This window comes from Camarhynchus parvulus, chromosome 3, assembly GCF_901933205.1.
Source record: "Camarhynchus parvulus chromosome 3, STF_HiC, whole genome shotgun sequence".
Taxonomy (NCBI): domain Eukaryota; kingdom Metazoa; phylum Chordata; class Aves; order Passeriformes; family Thraupidae; genus Camarhynchus; species Camarhynchus parvulus.
Window position 1 is genome coordinate 112918996 of NC_044573.1, and position 18186 is coordinate 112937181.

Genomic DNA, 18186 nt, shown 5'->3' on the forward strand with positions numbered 1-18186 from the left:
AGTGCAAGGAAGAACTGCTCCCTCAGGGCTTGCAGCCAAGGAAGATGTGGAAGTTCCAGGCTCCATGAGCTTGGGGCACAGCAACCCTCACCACAGGCAATGCAGGAGACACAGTGCCCTGCATGCTTATGCATGGTGCCTATCCAGCACTCAAACCCAAATGACAACAGTAAAAAACTCAGTTTATTTCTCTCTAAAGGCAGAGCTTTCCTTTAAAAACCAGGTCATTTCACTTGTGAGAGGGTGTGGGGCTGAACTGCAGGGGAAAGGCCTTCATCACGCACTGCTCCAGGCCAAGAGCTGTTGCTCCCTGAGGGTGTACACTGCCTGCATCAGGCAGGCTCAGAGCATGCAAGATGGCCTGCATGGCGTGGCAGTGAGCAGAGCCGTGTGTACATTGCCTGCATCAGGCAGGCTCAGGGCATGCAGGATGGCCTGCACGGCCTGGCAGTGAGCAGAGCAAGGAACATGGCTCCCCTGCCCCAGCTGGGAGCAGCTGCAGCTCCAGGCAGTTCATGCAGGTGGCACAGGACGAGGAGCAGGTGCTGCAGCCTGTGTCCTCCGTGGCAGCAGTGCCAGCAGCCCCCGTGCCAGCAGGGCAGTGCCAGGGCGGCGGCAGGCACTGGCTGGCCCAGATGCAGGCACAGGGTGAATCCTGAGTGGCTGGTCCGTTGTTGCAGAGATTTGGCTTAGCCCAGGGCAGCACTTGGGCCAGCAGTCCTGGTGCCAGTGCTGGGGGAGTCTGCAGCCCCTCCCAGCACTGTCCAGCTGTCCGGGGGTGGCCCCAGGCGGCAGCACAGTAGCTGTGCTGTAGGAGAGCTCGATGGGGGCACAAGAGGTATTAATCCTGAAAAGGGACAGAAAGGAAGACATGGACCATAAGGTGTACAGCTGGGAGCCCAGCACAGCTTGCAAAGGGGAGCAGATGTTCCCAGGTGAGCATCAGCCCCACCTTGCCTTACAGAGGACACGCTGGGGGATGAGCCAGTGCAGCACTGAAGAAACTTACCTGCCGGACTGTGGAGTCCCCTCCCCAGCTCCTCCATGCTGCTTTGGAAGAGAACACAGCATCCATCATACCCCAAGCATGGCCTCCTGAGAGACACAGCATGCTCAGGGCCCTGGCACAGCAGGAATGGCACATCAGCAGGCACGGGGGGTGCAGAATGCCCTAAGCCCCCTTGCTACCAAACTCTCCTCCCAGGCCAGCCTGTCCCGAGATTGCAAAGCCATATCTCCTTCCCATCAGGAGCACCATGTCCAAAGGGCTGGTGTTTCATTGGGCTACACATACAGCTCCAACCTGTGTACACACTGGCTCCCGAGTGACACTGGCACTGGCTCAAGCCAAGCTCAGACATGCCAGACCCAGCTGGGTGCCCACTGCCATGTACATGGAGAACAGCCATGATGGAATGAGCCTCACAGGCCCACCACCCCCACATCTGCAGACCTGCAGGTTAATCCTCTGCTGCTGGACTGTTCCATCAGCTCCTCCCCAGCACAGGACACACACCATCAAGCTCAGCCCACAGCCGCAGTCCGTGCAGAAGTCAGCATGACCAGGCCTCCATCCTGGTCCAACCCCCAGGGAAATCAGTGAGAGAAGAGAGACAACTGAGTCCCATGTGAGAGGCATGTCTGGACAGGCTGGCCTCAGCAAAGACTGGCAGAAACAGAGTAAGAAACATCTCTGGGTGCATCCTGGGGGTCAGCATCTGTACCCCAAATCTCTGCTGCAAAAGCTGGACTGCGTGGTCTGTTCCTCCACCACTCAACCCTCTGTTCACTCGAGCTCTTAGTGGATAGAAGCAGAGAAATACCAGGAAGCTTCCCCCTTGGTTCCATGCAGCTCTCCTCCATGATCCCACCATGCCCACGGCCCGAGCAGCTCCCCTTGCACGGGGCACAGAGAAGGAGACAAGACAGCCTTCATCAGAGAGATCCCTGAACACAAGCAGCAGCTCACCACCTACCCAGACAAGGTTTCACTGACATCATCATCTTCCTCCTCCTCCTCCTGGCAAGCAAACAAAAACCCACCATGACATCTCATTGCACGGGCAGGTCTCTGCCAGGAGTGAGGCTGGGCCCCTGCACAAGACAGTCACTACCCAGGCACAGTACAAAGGTTTCCCACAAGCAGTGAGGGAAAGACTGGAGTGCTGGGTTGCCAGAACCCTCTGGGCTTGGGCACACAAGGACAGACAGGCCATAGCTCTTCCCACATCCCCTCCAGGTGCAAAGCCCCAAACACAAGCTGTGAGCATGGACCATGCTGACAGAGCTGCTGATGCAGTGCGCCTCTGCCCAGGGACAGTGGTGGGTGGGCACACCCTGCAGCTGGAGGGGCAGGCAGACACTACCAGAAGCAGGCTGTGCACAGCTACAACCCCAAGCACGGTCAGGTTGGACTCACACTGGAAGCATGAGGCCAAGGACCAAGAATCCAGAAGTTCCCAGACAGGGATGTAGTGAGACCAGTATGACAATGCTCCAAGTGCTGTGGCCATGCAGGAGGTGCAGTGCAGATGGGCTGGGCTGAGCCTTAGCCCAGGCTGGCAGGATGATGATCCTTCAGAGGCAGCTCTCATCCCAGCCATGAAACCAAGTGTGCAGCCCAGGTCTCTGTGTGACAGGGCCAGCAGAGCAGGGCTGAGGCTGCAGCAGTGCTGGGCCTGATGGCAGAGCTCCTAAAGCACAGACACCAACCAAGGAACTGCACCTGCTGTGTGAGCCACGTGGCACAGTGCACCTCCTCACATCAGGCTGCCATGTGCGACAGGGGCTGTGCAGGTATCAGCAGGGCTCTGGGAGGAGCAGGGAGCTGCAGAGGGGTCACTCTGTCCCTGCCCTAATTCCAGACAGCCCTCAGCATGGGCCTGACTTGCACATACTGTACCCCAAAGTGGTGTGTGAAGGGAGCTCTCCCTGCGGGGGCTGGCTCATGGGCTCTGCCGGCCTCACTGCTCTCCAAGATACATGAAGGGTGAAGGGGCTGATCCTGCCTAGAGCCTGGCATGGGGCAAAAGCAGCAGAGTTAGTGCCTGCAACCTGCAGAAAGCCCAGCTGGGAATGTACAGGCAGGACTGTGGGTGAGGAACAGGGAATCCCTGCTGTGCTGGCAGAAGGGTGCAAACAAAGGTGAGGGTCACTGCTCAGGCCAGGTACCACCAGGCCTGAGCTGGGCAACAGCTCAGGCAATGCACAGCAGTTCAGCATAGAGAGTGGCTACACCTCCCACCCCAGCTGAAGATGGGGGAATGGCAGAGAACACAACCATAGAGACAACATTCTCCCTGCCTGGTGTGTTTCACCAGAGACGCTGATTCCAGAGCTATGCAGTGAGATACATCTGAGAAATTCCTATTACCTGCATGTGTTGCTTCCCAGAGATCCAGTGCCATCTGAAAGGCCTGGGCCACAGTCAGAGTCACAGCCTGGGCCTGTGTACATGAAAGAGAGGGAATGCCTGCTTCCACCTGGGCCCTCAATGCAGGTTAACCTCACTGCCATGAAATCCGAGACCCCCCAGCATCCCTTGCTGCCTTTCTCTGCAGAACATACAGAGGGAAGGCCAGAGCTCAGTTCTGTGTCTGTCTGCCCCTGGGGGCCAGCACCTCCAAGAGCAGACCCTCAGGAGCTGGGACAGGAAAACCCCCTTTGCTCACTCCCTGCCTGTGCAGCACACGAGCACACCTGATCCCTGGCTCCAAATCCAGCTGAGGCTCTCCCCTTCTCTCACTGAAGGGGAAGAAAGCAGGACCTTGCTCCCACCCGTCCCTCATGGAGCCAAGAGCAGAAGGCAAGTGCTTACAATTTTCTTCTTGGGTGAGAGGAAGGCATGGCACTCCAGCGCCCCGCTCTCCTGGCTCTGGGCAACATAAGCAAAGACTTTGTTCTGCAGCTTGTCTGTTGTGCAGTAGGAGATCCTGTGGGCAGAGAGGAGCTGTCAGGACAATCTGGGACGCTGGCATGGCACTTCTGCTGCACTCCCAGGACATCGGCAAGCACTGCTGACAACCTGAGGCTTTCACCTGCCCAAGCTGACCAGGCAGCCCAAACCCCCAGCAAGGGCCAGAGGCTGCCCGGCACCTGCAGCAGGTAAGAGATCACTGCATCCACAGGCAATCCCTCCTGTGCCATCCCAGAGTGCCCTGTAGTTTTCTGATGGCCAGCTCAACCCAGTGTGTGAATTCAAGCACTGGGACAAGAGGAGCACAGAGGGTGGGCGACTGCCTCCAAGGACACAGCTGGAGGTCAGGCAGAGAGATGTCCTGTCTCTGCTTCCCACTTAGCCACCAGACTGCACACTTGCTGCCCCTCACACCCAGCACCCACAGACACCCAACCCAGCCAAAGGACAAGAGGCAGCAGGAGAAATCAACATCAGTTCTCACAGCAACTGCCTTTAGCCTGTCTAATAAGCTGCAGCCAGAAGGGTGGTCCCATGGCAGTGGAGGCAGACATGCAGTCCTGTCCTAACTGTGGGGCTTTCCAGTCACAAGCCTCAAAATCCTGCTGAATGCCAGAATAGAGAGGCAGGGCACAGGGAGGTGATGGATGGGCTGATGAACTCAAGATCACCCAGGACCCTGCCTACACTCAGCCTCAGGCAGTGCTGGGAGCACAGCAGAGAGAGGGCACAGGCCTCAGGGAGCCAAGGAAAGACCTAAGCTTGAAGGTACTGTTGACAGAAGGCCCAGCCCCCCTGTCTCCTCAAATTCCCATCAGTCTTCAGCTGGCTGCTGGGGAACACCCAGCCCATACCCGTGACATGCCCACCTGTAGATGGAGATGTTCTCCACCATCTCCTTAGTGTCTGCATCCTGCAGTGAGATGCCCCTTGGAGACACTGTCAGAATCACCTTCTGAAACTTGCGAGCTCCAACCCGTGCCTGGCAGTGGAAAAACACCAGCAATCTCTGCAAACCTGGCAAGGGTCTTCACCTCATCCCCTTGCTGGAAGGAGCCCCACTGACTCTGTACAGTATCACTCACTTGGATACTTGCTGCAAAGGCTCCTGCTGTAGGGGTGGGACAGCAGAGTCTGGCAATCAGGCACACCCTGCACAGAACACTCTTCAAATCTGTTCACTCTACTGCCACACACACAGGGAGGGACAGACCCCACTTCTCCCAGTAGTTCACCCTTCTCTCTGTGCTGTGGCAGGCACAGCTCTGCTCCCAGCCAGGTTCAGGTGTGGGAGCAGGTGGCTGGGGCTGTCCTACAGGAAGACAGCTTCCCCACAGCACACAGGCAGACACCAGCAGCCTCCTGCATGCCACCCTCCTCTTGGGAAGGGCACAGTCCCTCACTGGAGCTCAGGGCTAGGACGCAGACACTCCCCTGTGCAGGGGCTGGGCTCTGACCCCACACACCAGGGCCCCAGGGTCTCACCGTGGCCACGATCCTGCGGATGGCAGCAGCAGCCATGTCTTCTCCTTTTGGTTTTTCTACCAGCGTCATGCCCAGATACTTGAGGGTGAAGCACATCCCCTCAAGCAGTGGCTCCTGCATGTCAGCCCAGCTCTCAGGAAGCTCTGCAAAGACAAAAGCCCTTAGAAGCCATGTGCCAGCAGCCCCACAGCTAGTCCTGCCAGAGCCACCCTGCCCATGGCTCCCAGCAGCAGTGCTGCTTCCTGCCCCCAGCGGGACACTCTCCTGGCTCTGTGACACTCTCATAAGAGGAACAGAAGGAGTGGGCAGTTCACTCTGGAAGCTTTAGTCCTCTAGCCCTGGAAGTCCAGGCTCTGTCAGCACTGACAGACAGCTCCTGCATATCTGCACAGGGCTGAGGATGCTGCAGCCCTCATTGCTGTCTACAAAACCCTTGCGTTCCTGGGTCTCATCTGTTTCATTAAAAATAAAATGTTCTCTGTAGTGCATTCATCTCAGCCACCTGAGTTGCTGGCACACCTGAAGAGCAGCAGCATTCAGTGCTACGCTCAGATCAAAATCCCCAGACTGGCCCAGTGTAAGCAAAGCCAAAGCCCTTGGCATCTCATCTGCAGCAGCAGGGTGCCAGGGCAGGGGCAGCTTCGTCAGCACTTGTGGTCCCAGCTGGGATGACTGGGGAGCAACTGCACCACAGATGCTTTGTTAAGAAAGAGATGGGAATTGCCAAAGTATGTACTGTTCACACTAAGCTAATACTTTTCAGGGTTATTTTCACTTCTTCCCTGGGATTTGCTCCCTGAGAATTACTGGCACACTTGCAGAAGGGTCCAACTCATAATTGGAATAATCTGAACCCACAGGGAAATCAGGAGACCTTATTTGGACAGCATACTCTTCCACAAGTGACAACTATCAGGGAGGCTGCCTGGTGCCATGCAGGCACCAGTGACCTCCACCCTGGGCAGTAGGACCCTGTGCCACTCCATACTCTGAGGACAGTCCGTGTATGCTAAGGCTGCCAGGGCAAGTGCTGGTGCTCCAGCAAAGCCTTGGACAGCTGCCCGAGAACAGCCAAACACAGCCTTCCTGTGCCACAGGGTACCTGCAGGGTCATGGGCTCATGGAACGGTTTGGGTGGGAAAGGACCTTAAAGCTCATCCAGTTTCACTCCCACAGGCAGGACACCTTCCACTAGACCAGGCTGCTCCAAGTCCCGTCCAACCTAGCCTTGCACGCTTCCAGGGACGTGTCATGAGTCGGTCTCGGATCCTGCCAGGCCGCAGACAGCAGGGGCTGGCCTGGCACACGGGCAGAGAGCCAGGCGTGGCACCCGGGCATAGAGCCAGGCCTGGCACACTGGCAGAGGACCAGGCGTGGCAGCCCGAGGGGCCCGCGGAGGCCGGGGATGTCCCCGGTGCAGTCCAGCGTGTTCCAGCCCTGGCACACGCAGACGGCCTCGATTCACAAGTGGGGCAGGAGGCGACAGCCTGGGGAGCGGGGCAGGGAGAGTTCGGCGAGAAGCGGCAGCGCTCGGTGCCCCGGCCGGCAGTGCTCCGGCCCCTGCGGCCCGACTCCCCGTTCTCCCAACCCGACTAACCCGACCACCCCTACGGCCGCTGCGCCCCCGCAGTCCTCCAGGCCCTCAGACTGCCCTGCAGCAGGCAGGGGACGTATTCCGAGCCCGACTGCGCCGAGCTGCGGGCTCCCCGCCCGGAGCGATGCCCGGCCCCGACCCCGCACCCGTCCGCACTCACTGCGCCGCCGGCGGAGACCCAGACCGTGCCGGGCGAGGCGCGGGCTCCGCAGCACGGCACGCCCCGCCGCCCGCAGCGCCTCCATGGCGGAGCCGGGATCGAGCCGAGCCGAGCCGATCCCTGCCGGGGTGCGGGGGGTCGGTCCCGCGGGCTCGAGCCGAGCCGAGCCGATCCCTGCCGGTGTGCGGGGGGTCGGTCCCGTGGGCTCAGACCGAGTCGAGGCGATCCCTGCCGGTGTGCGGGGGGTCGGTCCCGCGGGCTCGGGCCGAGCCGGGCCGATCCCTGCCGGTGTGCCGGGGGGCCGGTCCCGCGGGCTCGACGCACTCGCGTCAGCGCGGCGGAGGCGGCGGGGTTGCCACGGCAGCGGGGGCGGGGCGAGGCGGGCTCCGTAGCGGCGGCGGCGGCGGAGCGGGCCCGTGGGAGCGCCCGGCCCCGTGGGACCGGCCCGGCGGAGGGCGCGATGCAGCTGCGGCACGTGCGGACCCTGCTGGCCCCGCAGGTCGGACCGGGCCGGCTGGGCCGGCCTGGGGGGGGATCAGGGCGCAGGGGAGCGGGCTGGGCCAGGCCGGGTCGGGGAGAGCGGCCCTGACCGCTCTGGGGCGCGTAGCGGCGACGCTGAGGCTGTAGTGTGACTGCTGAGCCCTGTGTGCCCGCTGGGGCTCGTTGTGTTCCCGCTGAGCCGTGTGTGCCCGCAGGACGGGACGGCGCGGGTGACCTGCATGGCCTGGTCTGCCAGCAGCGCCCGCTTCGCCGTGTGCACCGCGGAGCGCGTGGTGCTGCTCTACGACGAGCAGGGCGAGCGGCGCGACAAGTTTTCCACCAAGCCGGCGGACGCCAAGGTGAGCGGGGCCGGGCATGGGCCGGGCAGCGCCGGGGCAGCCGCCTTCCCCCGGTCACACCGACCCTCTCCGCAGTACGGCAGGAAGAGCTACGTGGTCAAAGGCATGGCCTTCTCCCCGGACTCCACTAAACTGGCCATCGGACAGACAGACAACGTTGTCTACGTGTACAGGATCGGCGAGGAGTGGTGAGTGTGCAGTGAGGTCCAGCAAGCTCCATTCTGCCTTAGCCTGGTCCTCACCCTGGCACACGCTGCAGTGCCCATCACCCGGCCCGCAGGGAGCCACACAGGTGTCCGTGGGGAGCAGCCGGTGAGGCTTCCTCGGCAAGGCCCTTAGAGAGCCCAGGCTGTGCATGCAGCTAGCTGGAGCCTGTGTTGCCATCATGTGTCACAGCTGTGCAGCGGTGGCACACATCTGCCCCACTGCAGCCTCATTAAATTGCTGGCAGGAGTTGTGCTAATGATACTCAGAAAGGCAGTGCGCCAGGAGTTTGGAAGCTCAGACTCTGGGGTTCTTTTTGGTTTTTTGCCTAAAGTTGTGATGGACTAGCAGCACACAAGATTTCAATGGACTATGTTTAGCAATATCAAACCAGACTGCATATAAACAGTTGGGTGATCAGAATGTGTAGGGTTGCTGATAGTAATTTTTGTTTCTATTTTTCTGCAGGGGTGACAAGAAGGTGATATGCAACAAGTTCATCCAAACGGTGAGACCCAGACTTCTGTTTGACTTCATTTTCTCCAGCATATGTAGGAAAAGACAATGAGAGGTCTCTCTGCACATACTGACAGGTGTACTTGGCCAAACTGCACTTGACCTTTAAAGATCCTAAGAGAATCTCTAAATTCTGAGGCATGTATTGCTCATCGAGCTCCAGAGGTGTCCTAGTGCCTGGGTACAACCGAGTAAATTGTTGAACGATCAATGCAGTCAGTTACAAAACTTTGGGGACTACTTTAGGCATCAGTGGACAGACTGTTTTAAGAGAGTTGAAAGGGAAAGATATGTGACACTCAGAGCCCAGCTATTTTTCACAGGTTTGCAGCTCTAAACTCCAAGATGCCTTATTAGACAAAATGTAAAGTGTGCAGAATTCAAACTGTGCAGTTTCCACATGCTCAATTGCCTCAGGTTTATGATTTCCATCAGGTCTGCTCCTTGGCCACCTCTATGTTCTGCTGCTCTGGCTGGGTCTGCCTGTCACAGAGCAGTCTGCCCAGTAGGTGTTTGCCAAGGCTTGCCCTGAGATCTGTCTGGAAGAGGCAAAGGTATTATGAATTCCTTGCACAGAAAGCCATCAGAGTGAGAAAATACAGTGCACTGACTACTTGTACCTTCAGAGGCAGAAGTCCAGCAGCTCCCCCAGGCTTTCCAGGCAAGTGCCATCACCCCATAGTCTGTGTCACCAAGAAAGTTCTCCGCAGGGTCGGAGGAATCATCCTTCATGTCCAAATCCCCAGAAGACATAGACAGAGCTGCTCCTGATGGAGTTGCTGAAGTCTGTGCCAGGCTTTCTCAAGCTGTCTCTCAGGTGAAGGGTAGCCTCAACCTCTGGGTTGAAAGCTTTCATCTCAGGGTTGGTGTCGGGATCTCTAGCTGGTCAGAGGGACCCTGAGAAAAGTTCGAAGTCTCTTTTCCCAGCACGGTGCTTGAAGAAGGAGTCAGGGCTCTTCATTTCTCGGTCTCAAGGTTGTTTATTGTTTCTTATCTATAAAAAATTTTCTCCTACCCTGCCGAGGTCAGCCCAGCAAGACAGTCTGAGGCATTCTGCCTGCCCCCGGGGTGGTGTTATGTCTTTATACTAAAAACTACCTGTACAATGTTTACAATTACTTCCCAATACCTATCACCTATGTTAGACAGTGAGCTTCTACTCTAAACCAATCTGTAAGTGCCAACATCACAGCACAAGATGGAGACCAAGAAGAAGAAGGAGAAAGGCTGGACACACCCAGTTCCCTCCATCTTGCCCACTGAACCCTCATACCAAAAACCCTAAAATCTACTTTTCCACTCCATGATAACTTCACTAATATTCTACTTAAACTGTTGTGGCCTGCTGATCTTCATACAAGGTTGGTAATTTGCTCCATGGGTCATAATCAAACCCACAGGCATTTTGGGCTCTGTGCCAGGGTCTCTGAGACCCCTGGCAGGGGTCTTGGCTGTACAGGACAGCCAGAGGGATGTCCTGGGTCCTGACAGGTTGGGTCATGGCCTGCCACTGTGGCTGCTCTGACTGCTGCAGGGAGCCTGGGGAATTCTGTGTCTCTGTGACAGGAAAGCTGCTGGTCAGCCTCTGTTTAGTCTGCAGTTGAGCTGCTGCACTGAGTGGTCATGAGAAGAGAGTGTCATGAGGAAAAGAGAGCAACAGGGGCTTGGTGTCCATTTGTCCCTTTCCTGGGCAGGGTGGCTGTCCCACGTGTGGGCACATTTAGCCTCCCTGCAGAGCTCTTTACTTGTGTGCTGCTTGCTGCCTGCCCCTCCAGCTGCCAGCCCAGTAGGGATCTGCTCACCTCTCACAAGCTCAGATGCTGTGCATGGCACATGTACAGGATTTTGTATTTTTAATGTAGAAATTCAGTAGTTTTTTCTCTCATTTCTCATTTCCCCATGCCTTTTCTGTCATTTGTAACACATTAAATCCTTTATTTTTTTCTGATTCTGTATGTCTGGGATTTTACCACTGTGTCTGGCTTTCTCCTGTAACTATAAACTATAACTCCCGTAAATTTGTTGTTTACAAATTTTTGAAATGTTCAGTCAATATGAGAGGTCATTTATTGAGCCCTTTCCCTCTCCTGCCACTGGGCCCTCTCGCACACACGGTGATCCCAGTGTGTGCTCACACTGGCAAGCCAAGCCTCCTGCTGAGGGCCAGGAGGACAAACAAGGAACACATCACTACTGTGTGAGGCTTGTTCCCAAGCTTCTGTTGTGTTAGAGTAGAAAATAAGTCTGACAGATAATGGGGGAAACAAACAAATTCATGGGAAACAGGGGTAATGAAAATGGGTCTTGGTCATTGGTTGGGCATTTAAATTATGAACAGTTTGGTTGCCTTGAGACATTTTGTTGTCTAATTGTAGTTGTGTTTGCTGATATGAATGATCAGAACAGGGATGGAAGATGAGATAAATAAATGAGGAATGAATAAATGCTGATATGTATCTTAAGCAATCCCACATGCTTAAAATGGGACAGAGAGCCAGTGAGGCTGGTGCTGGTGGCAAACACCAGCCAAACACCAGCCTTCTTACTGACTGAAGTTCTGCAGGGTGGATGTGAAGGGCTTTCCTAAACTTTCTTGGTCGTCTCTTACAGTTGGTTTTGTGGTCAGCTTTATTCATTCTGACTCCACCTCAGATTTTGAAAATACCTTTGGTTTGGATTTAATGAGCCTGTTTCTACCTGGCCTACTTGGAGCATCTAATAACCATCTTACTCATCAATGAAAAAATAAACACTATTTCTTATTCATCAAATAAAGATCCAATGGACATGTATTCTCATAGCTATTACAGAAGTTGTCACAGTAAAATTATTTTTATATTTTATACTTGTTGCAGAAACCCTTTTAAAACAACCATGATTTTATACATTCACCAATAGCATGTGGCAAGCCAAGCACTACTCAGTAAGCAGTACTCGCAAAAGAGCTCCAAACTGAACACATTCCTGTAACTTTTTTGCCCTCCCATAGTCCTCCTGTGCTAAATTACTTTGCCCCAGCTCATTTTTATCTAGTTTAAGTTTCAGCATGAAGTAAGGTTTGTCCAGTATCTTCAGCTACTGTAAGGCCTGTCCAAATGTCCCATCTGTCCTGCCTGAACAGTGTCTGTTCATGAACTGTTTTAGGTGGCAGAGGGGCAGGAAGCTGGGTAAGGTGGAGCTCTTACCTCTCTTTTTGCCTCCTCCTTTGCAGAGTGCTGTGACCTGCTTATTGTGGCCAGCAGAGAATGTCATTGTCTTTGGTCTTGCTGAAGGAAAGGTAGAGAAACTTGTTATTTATGTGACTTTCTTTTCCTTGTGGGGGCTGTCGGGGTCTGCCAGTGGCTGGGCTGAGGGGTAGGAGCCATCACTGGGTGCCCCAGTAACAGCAATAGAGGGGTTACACTGTGGACTTGAATTTTCTGGTTCACAGTTAGTCCCTGGAGGTTCTACTGGATCTTTTGGATCTTTCTCCAAACTTTTCTAGAAATGTGGAAATGTGACTCCAACTTTTCCACTTCTATAACATACTGGGAGGCAATGAGCTTCCTGTGATTTCTTTCCCTGACAGTGAACAAGGAAACCTCTGGGAACGTTGCTTACACTGGGGGAGATCCACATTCTGCTGATGACAGCAACACTGATCATTTTCTCTTTCTCAGGTTCGTTTAGCAAATACAAAGAACAACAAGTCTTCCACCATCTATGGGACAGATTCGTACGTGGTCTCACTAACTTCCAAGTGAGTATGGCATTGCTTTAGCCTGCCCTGCTTTGGCTCAGTCTCACACCTGCTGCTGACTTGGCATAACAGGGACCAGTGTGGAAGCTTCCCAGTGCTCTTTTGCTGTCACTTTGTTGTCAGGATAATAACATACTGTGCTCTCCAGAAGGAATTCCTTCCTAAAAATCTGGTACCTGGCTGTGCCACACGGGCAGTCTGGTTGTTCTTCAAACACAGTAGAGGATGAAAGTCTCCACGAGCTTACTCATACTCATTGATGTATTTGAATCTGTAACTTTATAAGGATTACATTTGTCAGCTTCATCTAAGTAATAACTAACATTAATCATGTTTAAGGGCTAAAAAAAGTAACATGATTCTGCCAGATAAAACCTTTGACAAGGCTGTAATTAGGAAAATAACCATAAAGTGGAATTTAAAATTATTTTCATTAATAAGATTTCAACTACTTTACTATTCTTTACCTAAAAATTGAGATGTGTCATGGTCCTAGGAATGGAATTTTCACTAAATGCTGTCATTCTGGTGACAGGTACTTGATTGCTGGATTGCTACAGTGTCCATAGAATTTGTATTCTGTTCTTGAATCTTCTAATCATCACTAAAAAGTGTTTCTCTGGGTACAAAAACAACAGGTTTTCGGCCTGTTTCTTTTTTTTGCTCTCTTCCTACTTGTGTCCAGAAGCACAAGACATCAGTGCTATAAGAAATGGACTTGGGCCTGGAGTTTCTGCCCAGGTGTTTTTTGCCTACATTGTGTTTCTTTTAGGGATTCCCAGTATCATAATACCCAACCTCACTTCTGGAACAGTTCCAGTGCAAGAGCTGTTTGATGCACATTGCTGTAAGCACTTGTGAGCAGAGTCATTATTCCACTAAATAATTCCACTTGCTTTTGGGTTTAGTAATACAGAAAGTTTTTTATTGTGATTTTACATGATAAAGACACTTAACTGGTCACTCTCCTTTCCATTCTGGGTTCTTTTGTCTGCTTTCTTTTTACAGGCATTGGCACAGGTACTTGATATTTGTCTTGTCTTTGGGAAAGGTGCCTTTGATGAGGAACATCAACCATGACCCTGGGAATGGCTGCTATGGGCAGGGATATGAGTATGAAGGTGCAAGTCTTCCTGTAACATTGCATCATTCTGTGTTTTTCTGCAGTGTGTCAGGGAGAGGAATCCTGTCTGGCCATGCAGATGGAACCATAGTGCGCTTCTTCTTTGATGATGAGGGCTCAGGTGAATCACAGGTACCAAAGATCCTTCCCAGTGAGCAAAATTCTTATTTGCACAGCCTGCTTCCCAGCTCCAGAGCTCTGGAAAGGGATCAGGCTGTGGAGAGAGTGGAAGTCTGGAGAGGAGCTGCAGGCTGTGCTTGCTAGCAAAGGTTTTGGGAAGCACTGATGGAGGCAGAACAGTGATTAGATGCTTTGGAATACACTGAGGGCAGTGCTAAGGGGGGAATTCATGTTTTTGTGTATGAGGCATAAGGGTGTTCAGGTGTCTGGAAAGATCTGATGTTCAAGTGTCCAGGAGAATGATGCTTGAAGAGGTAGGGTTCCATGGAGTGGCTACTATAGTCCCCACACTTAGTAGGGTGTAGTTACCTTAGTTAATGTTGAATCTCAGGCTCAGATTTTGTCATTGGACACCCAGCATTTCTCCTGAGCCTCCCGCTCCTCTATGCCAGGAGTCTTTCTGTGCTTCAGGCTGTGGTGAAGGGGATGCTGTTCTCAGATCTTTTGTCTCCAGCTGAAGCAGTTTGAGCATGGCTGCTCTCTGCCATGCTATCATGAAGATCCGTCTGTACTCTGTTGTGTTGGCAGTTCAGTCTCAGTCTAGTTAATGGTATCAGTCTTCTTACTGGCATTACAATTCTTCTCACATAGTTGATGAACTGTTGTAATAGTTGATAAATCTCTCAGTTCTGGTTTGTCTTCCTACAGACTAGGCAGGCAGACAGACCTTCCCCCATGAACTGGGCTTTGCAGAAGATCCCATGCTGGTCCCCACTGGGATAGCTGAGCACAGAGGCCAGCTGGGAGTTGGGGCCATTCAGGTGTTCAGGGTGTTCTTGTCTGTTGTAGGGAAAGTTGGCAGTGCATCCCTGTCCTCCTTACGCCCTCGCCTGGGCTTCCAGCAGCATTGTGGCTGCAGGCTGTGACAAGAAGATTGTCGCTTATGGGAAGGAGGGCAGCGTGATCCAAACCTTTGACTACAGCCGGGACTCGTCAGAGAAGGAATTCACCACAGCAGCCACTAGTCCCAGCGGCCAGTCCATTGTCCTTGGCAGCTATGACAGGTACCACGTACCTGACAGAGAATTCTGCTCTTTGTAGTCCTTCGTTTGGCAGCCATAGACAGTTTTTAATGTCACTCTTACCTCCTCTCTCTGCCAGGTTACGGGTTCTGAACTGGAGCCCACGCCGCAGTGCCTGGGAGGAAGGCAAGCCCAAAGAAATAGCTCACCTGTACACCATCACAGCTTTGGCATGGAAGAGGGACGGCTCACGGATCTGTGCGGTTTGTGTCGTCACTCAGGAGGCCTGAGCCCTCCAGTGTCCCACCAGGGGGGTGTTTGTGCATGGGAGCAATGTGGTGTGCTCAGGGGGAAGCTTTGGACATGGTCATCCTGGTGTGGGCACACCTCACCCCAGGGGGAGGCTTTGGACATGGTCATCCTGTGTGGGCACACCTCACCCAGGGGTGCAGGGCGGGCACTGAGGCCAGGACCTTGTGCTAGGGACCTGCTGCAGTCAGGTGTGCCAGTGTGGAGCTGCAGAACCTTCTGCATGCTGCTGTGATGGCTCGCTGGTTACAGCAGCCCTTCTCTTTTCTCAGAAGCCTGATGAGGTCATCATAGCTTCTCCAGAGCAGTCTCAGGAGCATTCTTTCCTCTGGGCACTCATGAGAAGCAGTATACAAACTGACCTGCTAATCACATTCTGTGTTTCTGTGCTGTGTTTTCAGTTCAGCCTTTTCTGTCTTTGATCTTTAGCCATCAAGCCTTAATCTGCCTTTCTCTAAAGTTAGATTATTCCTTAAAGCTCTTTAAATTGATCTTTCTGCATGTTTTCTGTAGTAAGTTGACTAACTTCAAACACTTAAATTATTTATGAATGATGTTATTTATGACTTTATTAGTTTTTTATGGTTTTGTGTTAAACAATCAAGAATTCCTTGAAATATTTTCAGACCAAGAATTATTGAACATGTGAACAAATATTTTCAGGAAAGGGGAAGGGGCTAAGGGATAGGAGATCAGTGGAAAGAAGGGGGATGTTATAAAGAAAGAAAGAAAGGTGAAAGGATTCTTCTGGAAGGATGGCTGGGAGGCTGGGAGATGGAGAAGTGGGAAACTGAGAAGAATAATGGGAAAGATGAGGATAAAGGTGGTTTTTAAACCCCGCCTCCTCCCGTCCCAGATTCATGCCAGCATTTGGTAATCTTCATTTTTCTGAGAATGGCTCAATCTTTCTGTTGTCTAAAGAAAGTCAAAATAGGGCTGGTCCTCCTGCATGTGGGTGCTTGAACCTTGTTTTCCAGAGCAGCTGGGACCGGTGTGTTTGTGTCTGACCTCTGATCCTCTTCACATAAGCAGGGTCTGGAATCTCTCTCCTTGACAGGGTTCACTGACCAGGTATTTTTGTCCCCAGGGTACGCTGTGTGGAGGAGTTGAACAGTTTGACTGCTGCCTTCGCAAAACCATTTACAAAAATAAATTTGAAATGACATATGTGGGACCAAGCCAGGTAAGAGAGTATCTAATGAGGTATGAAAATGGGATGTTTGCCAGAACTAGGCATGTTTGGAGTTCTGCACCTATGGTTTGTTCATACCAAATTGTTGAGAAAGGCGTAGGGATATGCCTGGGACAGGGCTACGGTTGGGTGGGAATTGGATATTTTAAGAGACCATGGAGTTCATTTCTTGCCATGTGAGTTTTTGTGAGGTACCTCCATGTCAGGTGCAGCCTTCTAAAGTGATTTCATTTCAGCCAAATTGACCTTGTTGAGAATGTGGCAGTAAGGGTGAGCTGGCAGCCTGGGCACCCCTGGGCAGTTAGGGGAGAGAGTACAGGACTCTGCAAAGGAGGCTTATCCTTGGGGGCCTGAATGGGTCTCCAGTTAGGCCAGTAACTTGTGAATGGCAAAAGTAAGAATCCCACATGTCTACTACAGCTGTCATCCTATGCAAAAGGAATGGTAAGGATTTTTAAAAAAGCAGAGGGAAATGATGGGGATATCTAAATATCCTAGTATCATCTGTTGCCTAATCTTCCATGGGGCAGGAAGTCTGCGCTGTTCCTCTGTGCATGGCCTCATATTGCTTTTCCTCCCTTTCACTAGGTCATTGTGAAGAACCTCTCCACAGGAACCCGAGTTGTGTTGAAATCCCAGTATGGTTATGAGATTGATGAGGTGAAGATCTTAGGGAAGGACAGGTACCTGGTGGCCCATACCTCAGACACGTTACTGCTGGGTGATGTCAGCTCCAACAAGCTCAGTGAGGTACTGGAAAATCTGTGGCATTTCTGGAGTGTCAGATGCTTAACTTCATAACTCAGAGGATATGATTTCTGCATGGGAACAATCCCTCTTTTCAAAGAATCACAGAACAGTTCAGGTTGGAAGGGGCCTTGGGAGGTCTCCTATCAATTTTACTGCCCAAAGGGAAGTCAATATTAAATTCAGATGTTGTTGCTCAGGTCCCACAATTGCTTTAATCCTCTATACCAATGCTTTACTGTACTCATGGAGGAAAGCATTTTTCTAAGTTATCTTGGTATTTTGACTGCTATTTTATAATAATTTTTCATCCTTTCACTCTGCATCTGCCAGAAAAGCCTGGCATCACTGTATTAGAGGTTTCCTAAGCCTTCCCTTCTCCAGGCTGAAGAGGCCAAATTCCTTCAGCCTCTCTTCACAGTGTAAGTGCTTTGCTCCCAACCATCTTGATGGGCAGTGTGCTGAACTTGCTCCAGTTTATCAGTCTTTCTTGTACATGGGGGCCCAAATCTGGATGTTTTACATATATACATTCCAGATGTGAAGGTACAAATCTTAGTGTGTTTAAAAGAAACAAAATAAAAAAAATCATCAGAAAACAATTCATGGCTGCATCCCACAGCTTATGCCAGTGCCATTTCTGGTACCAGACAATTCACACAAAATTGTCCATCCCCTGATCCTCACAGTGCACTGAGTGCTGTGAGACTGGAGAATGTGGGCAATAGGCTTATGTCTAATAAAAGCATTAAATAGGCCTCAAGGGCACATTTGCTTTGTTCACCAAGTTGTCACATACCTTTTATCAGACTAATGGTGAGCTAATTAATCTCTCTTGGAGCAGGAGCTCTGACTGGAGGTTTGTGCTGGAGAATGCTGACACTTGGTAATATAACTGAGAATTTGGCCAGAATGAAGCTCCCAGCTTTCTCTACATCTTACTGCACTGAGTTTTTCTTTCGATTACACAGCTATACTCAGAAAGAGCAAGGCTGTGAGATGTCCATTTGCTCTCTTGCTGTCTCACTGGAGTTCCTTTGAAGCAGTAAGTTGGAGTTCGCACTCAGTGAGGGAAGAGGACTGCTGTAGCCTTGGCTTTCAGTTTTCTGCTCCTCTGGTCACTTGTCTGTTGTTACCACAGCAGCTGTTATATTATCCAGTGCTCTATGCAAATTTCCAATCAGTTCTTCCCCCACTGGCACCATGCTGATCAGCCATTG

At 52.3% G+C, this 18186-nt stretch overlaps 2 protein-coding genes across 9 annotated transcripts in view; one reads left to right on the forward strand and one right to left on the reverse strand.

Moving 5' to 3' along the window:
- Positions 1-224: 224 nt before the first annotated feature.
- Positions 225-7470, reverse strand: LOC115902072 (low density lipoprotein receptor adapter protein 1-like). 6 transcript variants are annotated; one of them, XR_004060593.1, is made up of 8 exons: positions 7156-7470; positions 5402-5544; positions 4786-4898; positions 3818-3932; positions 3374-3446; positions 1977-2020; positions 1010-1047; positions 225-847 (listed from the first exon to the last, which is right to left on the reverse strand). XR_004060593.1 is itself a non-coding variant. In XM_030945271.1 (7 exons), the coding sequence occupies exons 1-7, from the start codon at positions 7238-7240 to the stop codon at positions 842-844; spliced, it is 573 nt and encodes a 190-aa protein (XP_030801131.1). In that variant the 5' UTR covers positions 7241-7470; the 3' UTR covers positions 225-841. The 6 variants fall into 6 exon arrangements, 4 of the variants coding, with proteins under 4 accessions (XP_030801131.1, XP_030801130.1, XP_030801129.1 ...); XR_004060594.1 differs by having other exon boundaries at positions 1010-1050; XM_030945271.1 differs by lacking the exon at positions 1977-2020.
- A 63-nt stretch (positions 7471-7533) lies between these two features.
- The window catches only part of IFT172 (intraflagellar transport 172), a 38073-nt gene continuing 27420 nt past the window's right edge, over positions 7534-18186 (forward strand). For 2 of the 3 annotated variants that reach the window (XM_030945241.1, XM_030945240.1), the window contains exons 1-11: positions 7534-7654; positions 7851-7994; positions 8070-8182; positions 8667-8706; positions 11926-11991; positions 12374-12453; positions 13621-13708; positions 14546-14760; positions 14858-14981; positions 16115-16210; positions 16808-16969. In XM_030945241.1, coding sequence (XP_030801101.1) covers positions 7616-7654; positions 7851-7994; positions 8070-8182; positions 8667-8706; positions 11926-11991; positions 12374-12453; positions 13621-13708; positions 14546-14760; positions 14858-14981; positions 16115-16210; positions 16808-16969 — 1167 coding nt within the window. In that variant the 5' untranslated portion in view covers positions 7534-7615. Of the gene's footprint in view, positions 7655-7850; positions 8183-8666; positions 8707-11925; positions 11992-12373; positions 12454-13620; positions 13709-14545; positions 14761-14857; positions 14982-16114; positions 16211-16807; positions 16970-18186 lie in introns of all 3 variants that reach the window. The other variant, XM_030945239.1, reaches the window with a different exon arrangement.

Bases quoted from the DNA above. Each gene is read 5' to 3' on its own strand.
- LOC115902072 (XM_030945268.1), bottom strand. From the start codon at position 7,240: ATGGAGGCGCTGCGGGCGGCGGGGCGTGCCGTGCTGCGGAGCCCGCGC. The intron at 4,899-5,401 runs GTGAGACCCTGG...TTCCACTGCCAG, and splicing joins TCCGCAGGATCGTGGCCACG to GCACGGGTTGGAGCTCGCAA. The intron at 3,016-3,373 runs GTAATAGGAATT...GCCCCATGCCAG, and splicing joins CTGGGAAGCAACACATGCAG to GCTCTAGGCAGGATCAGCCC.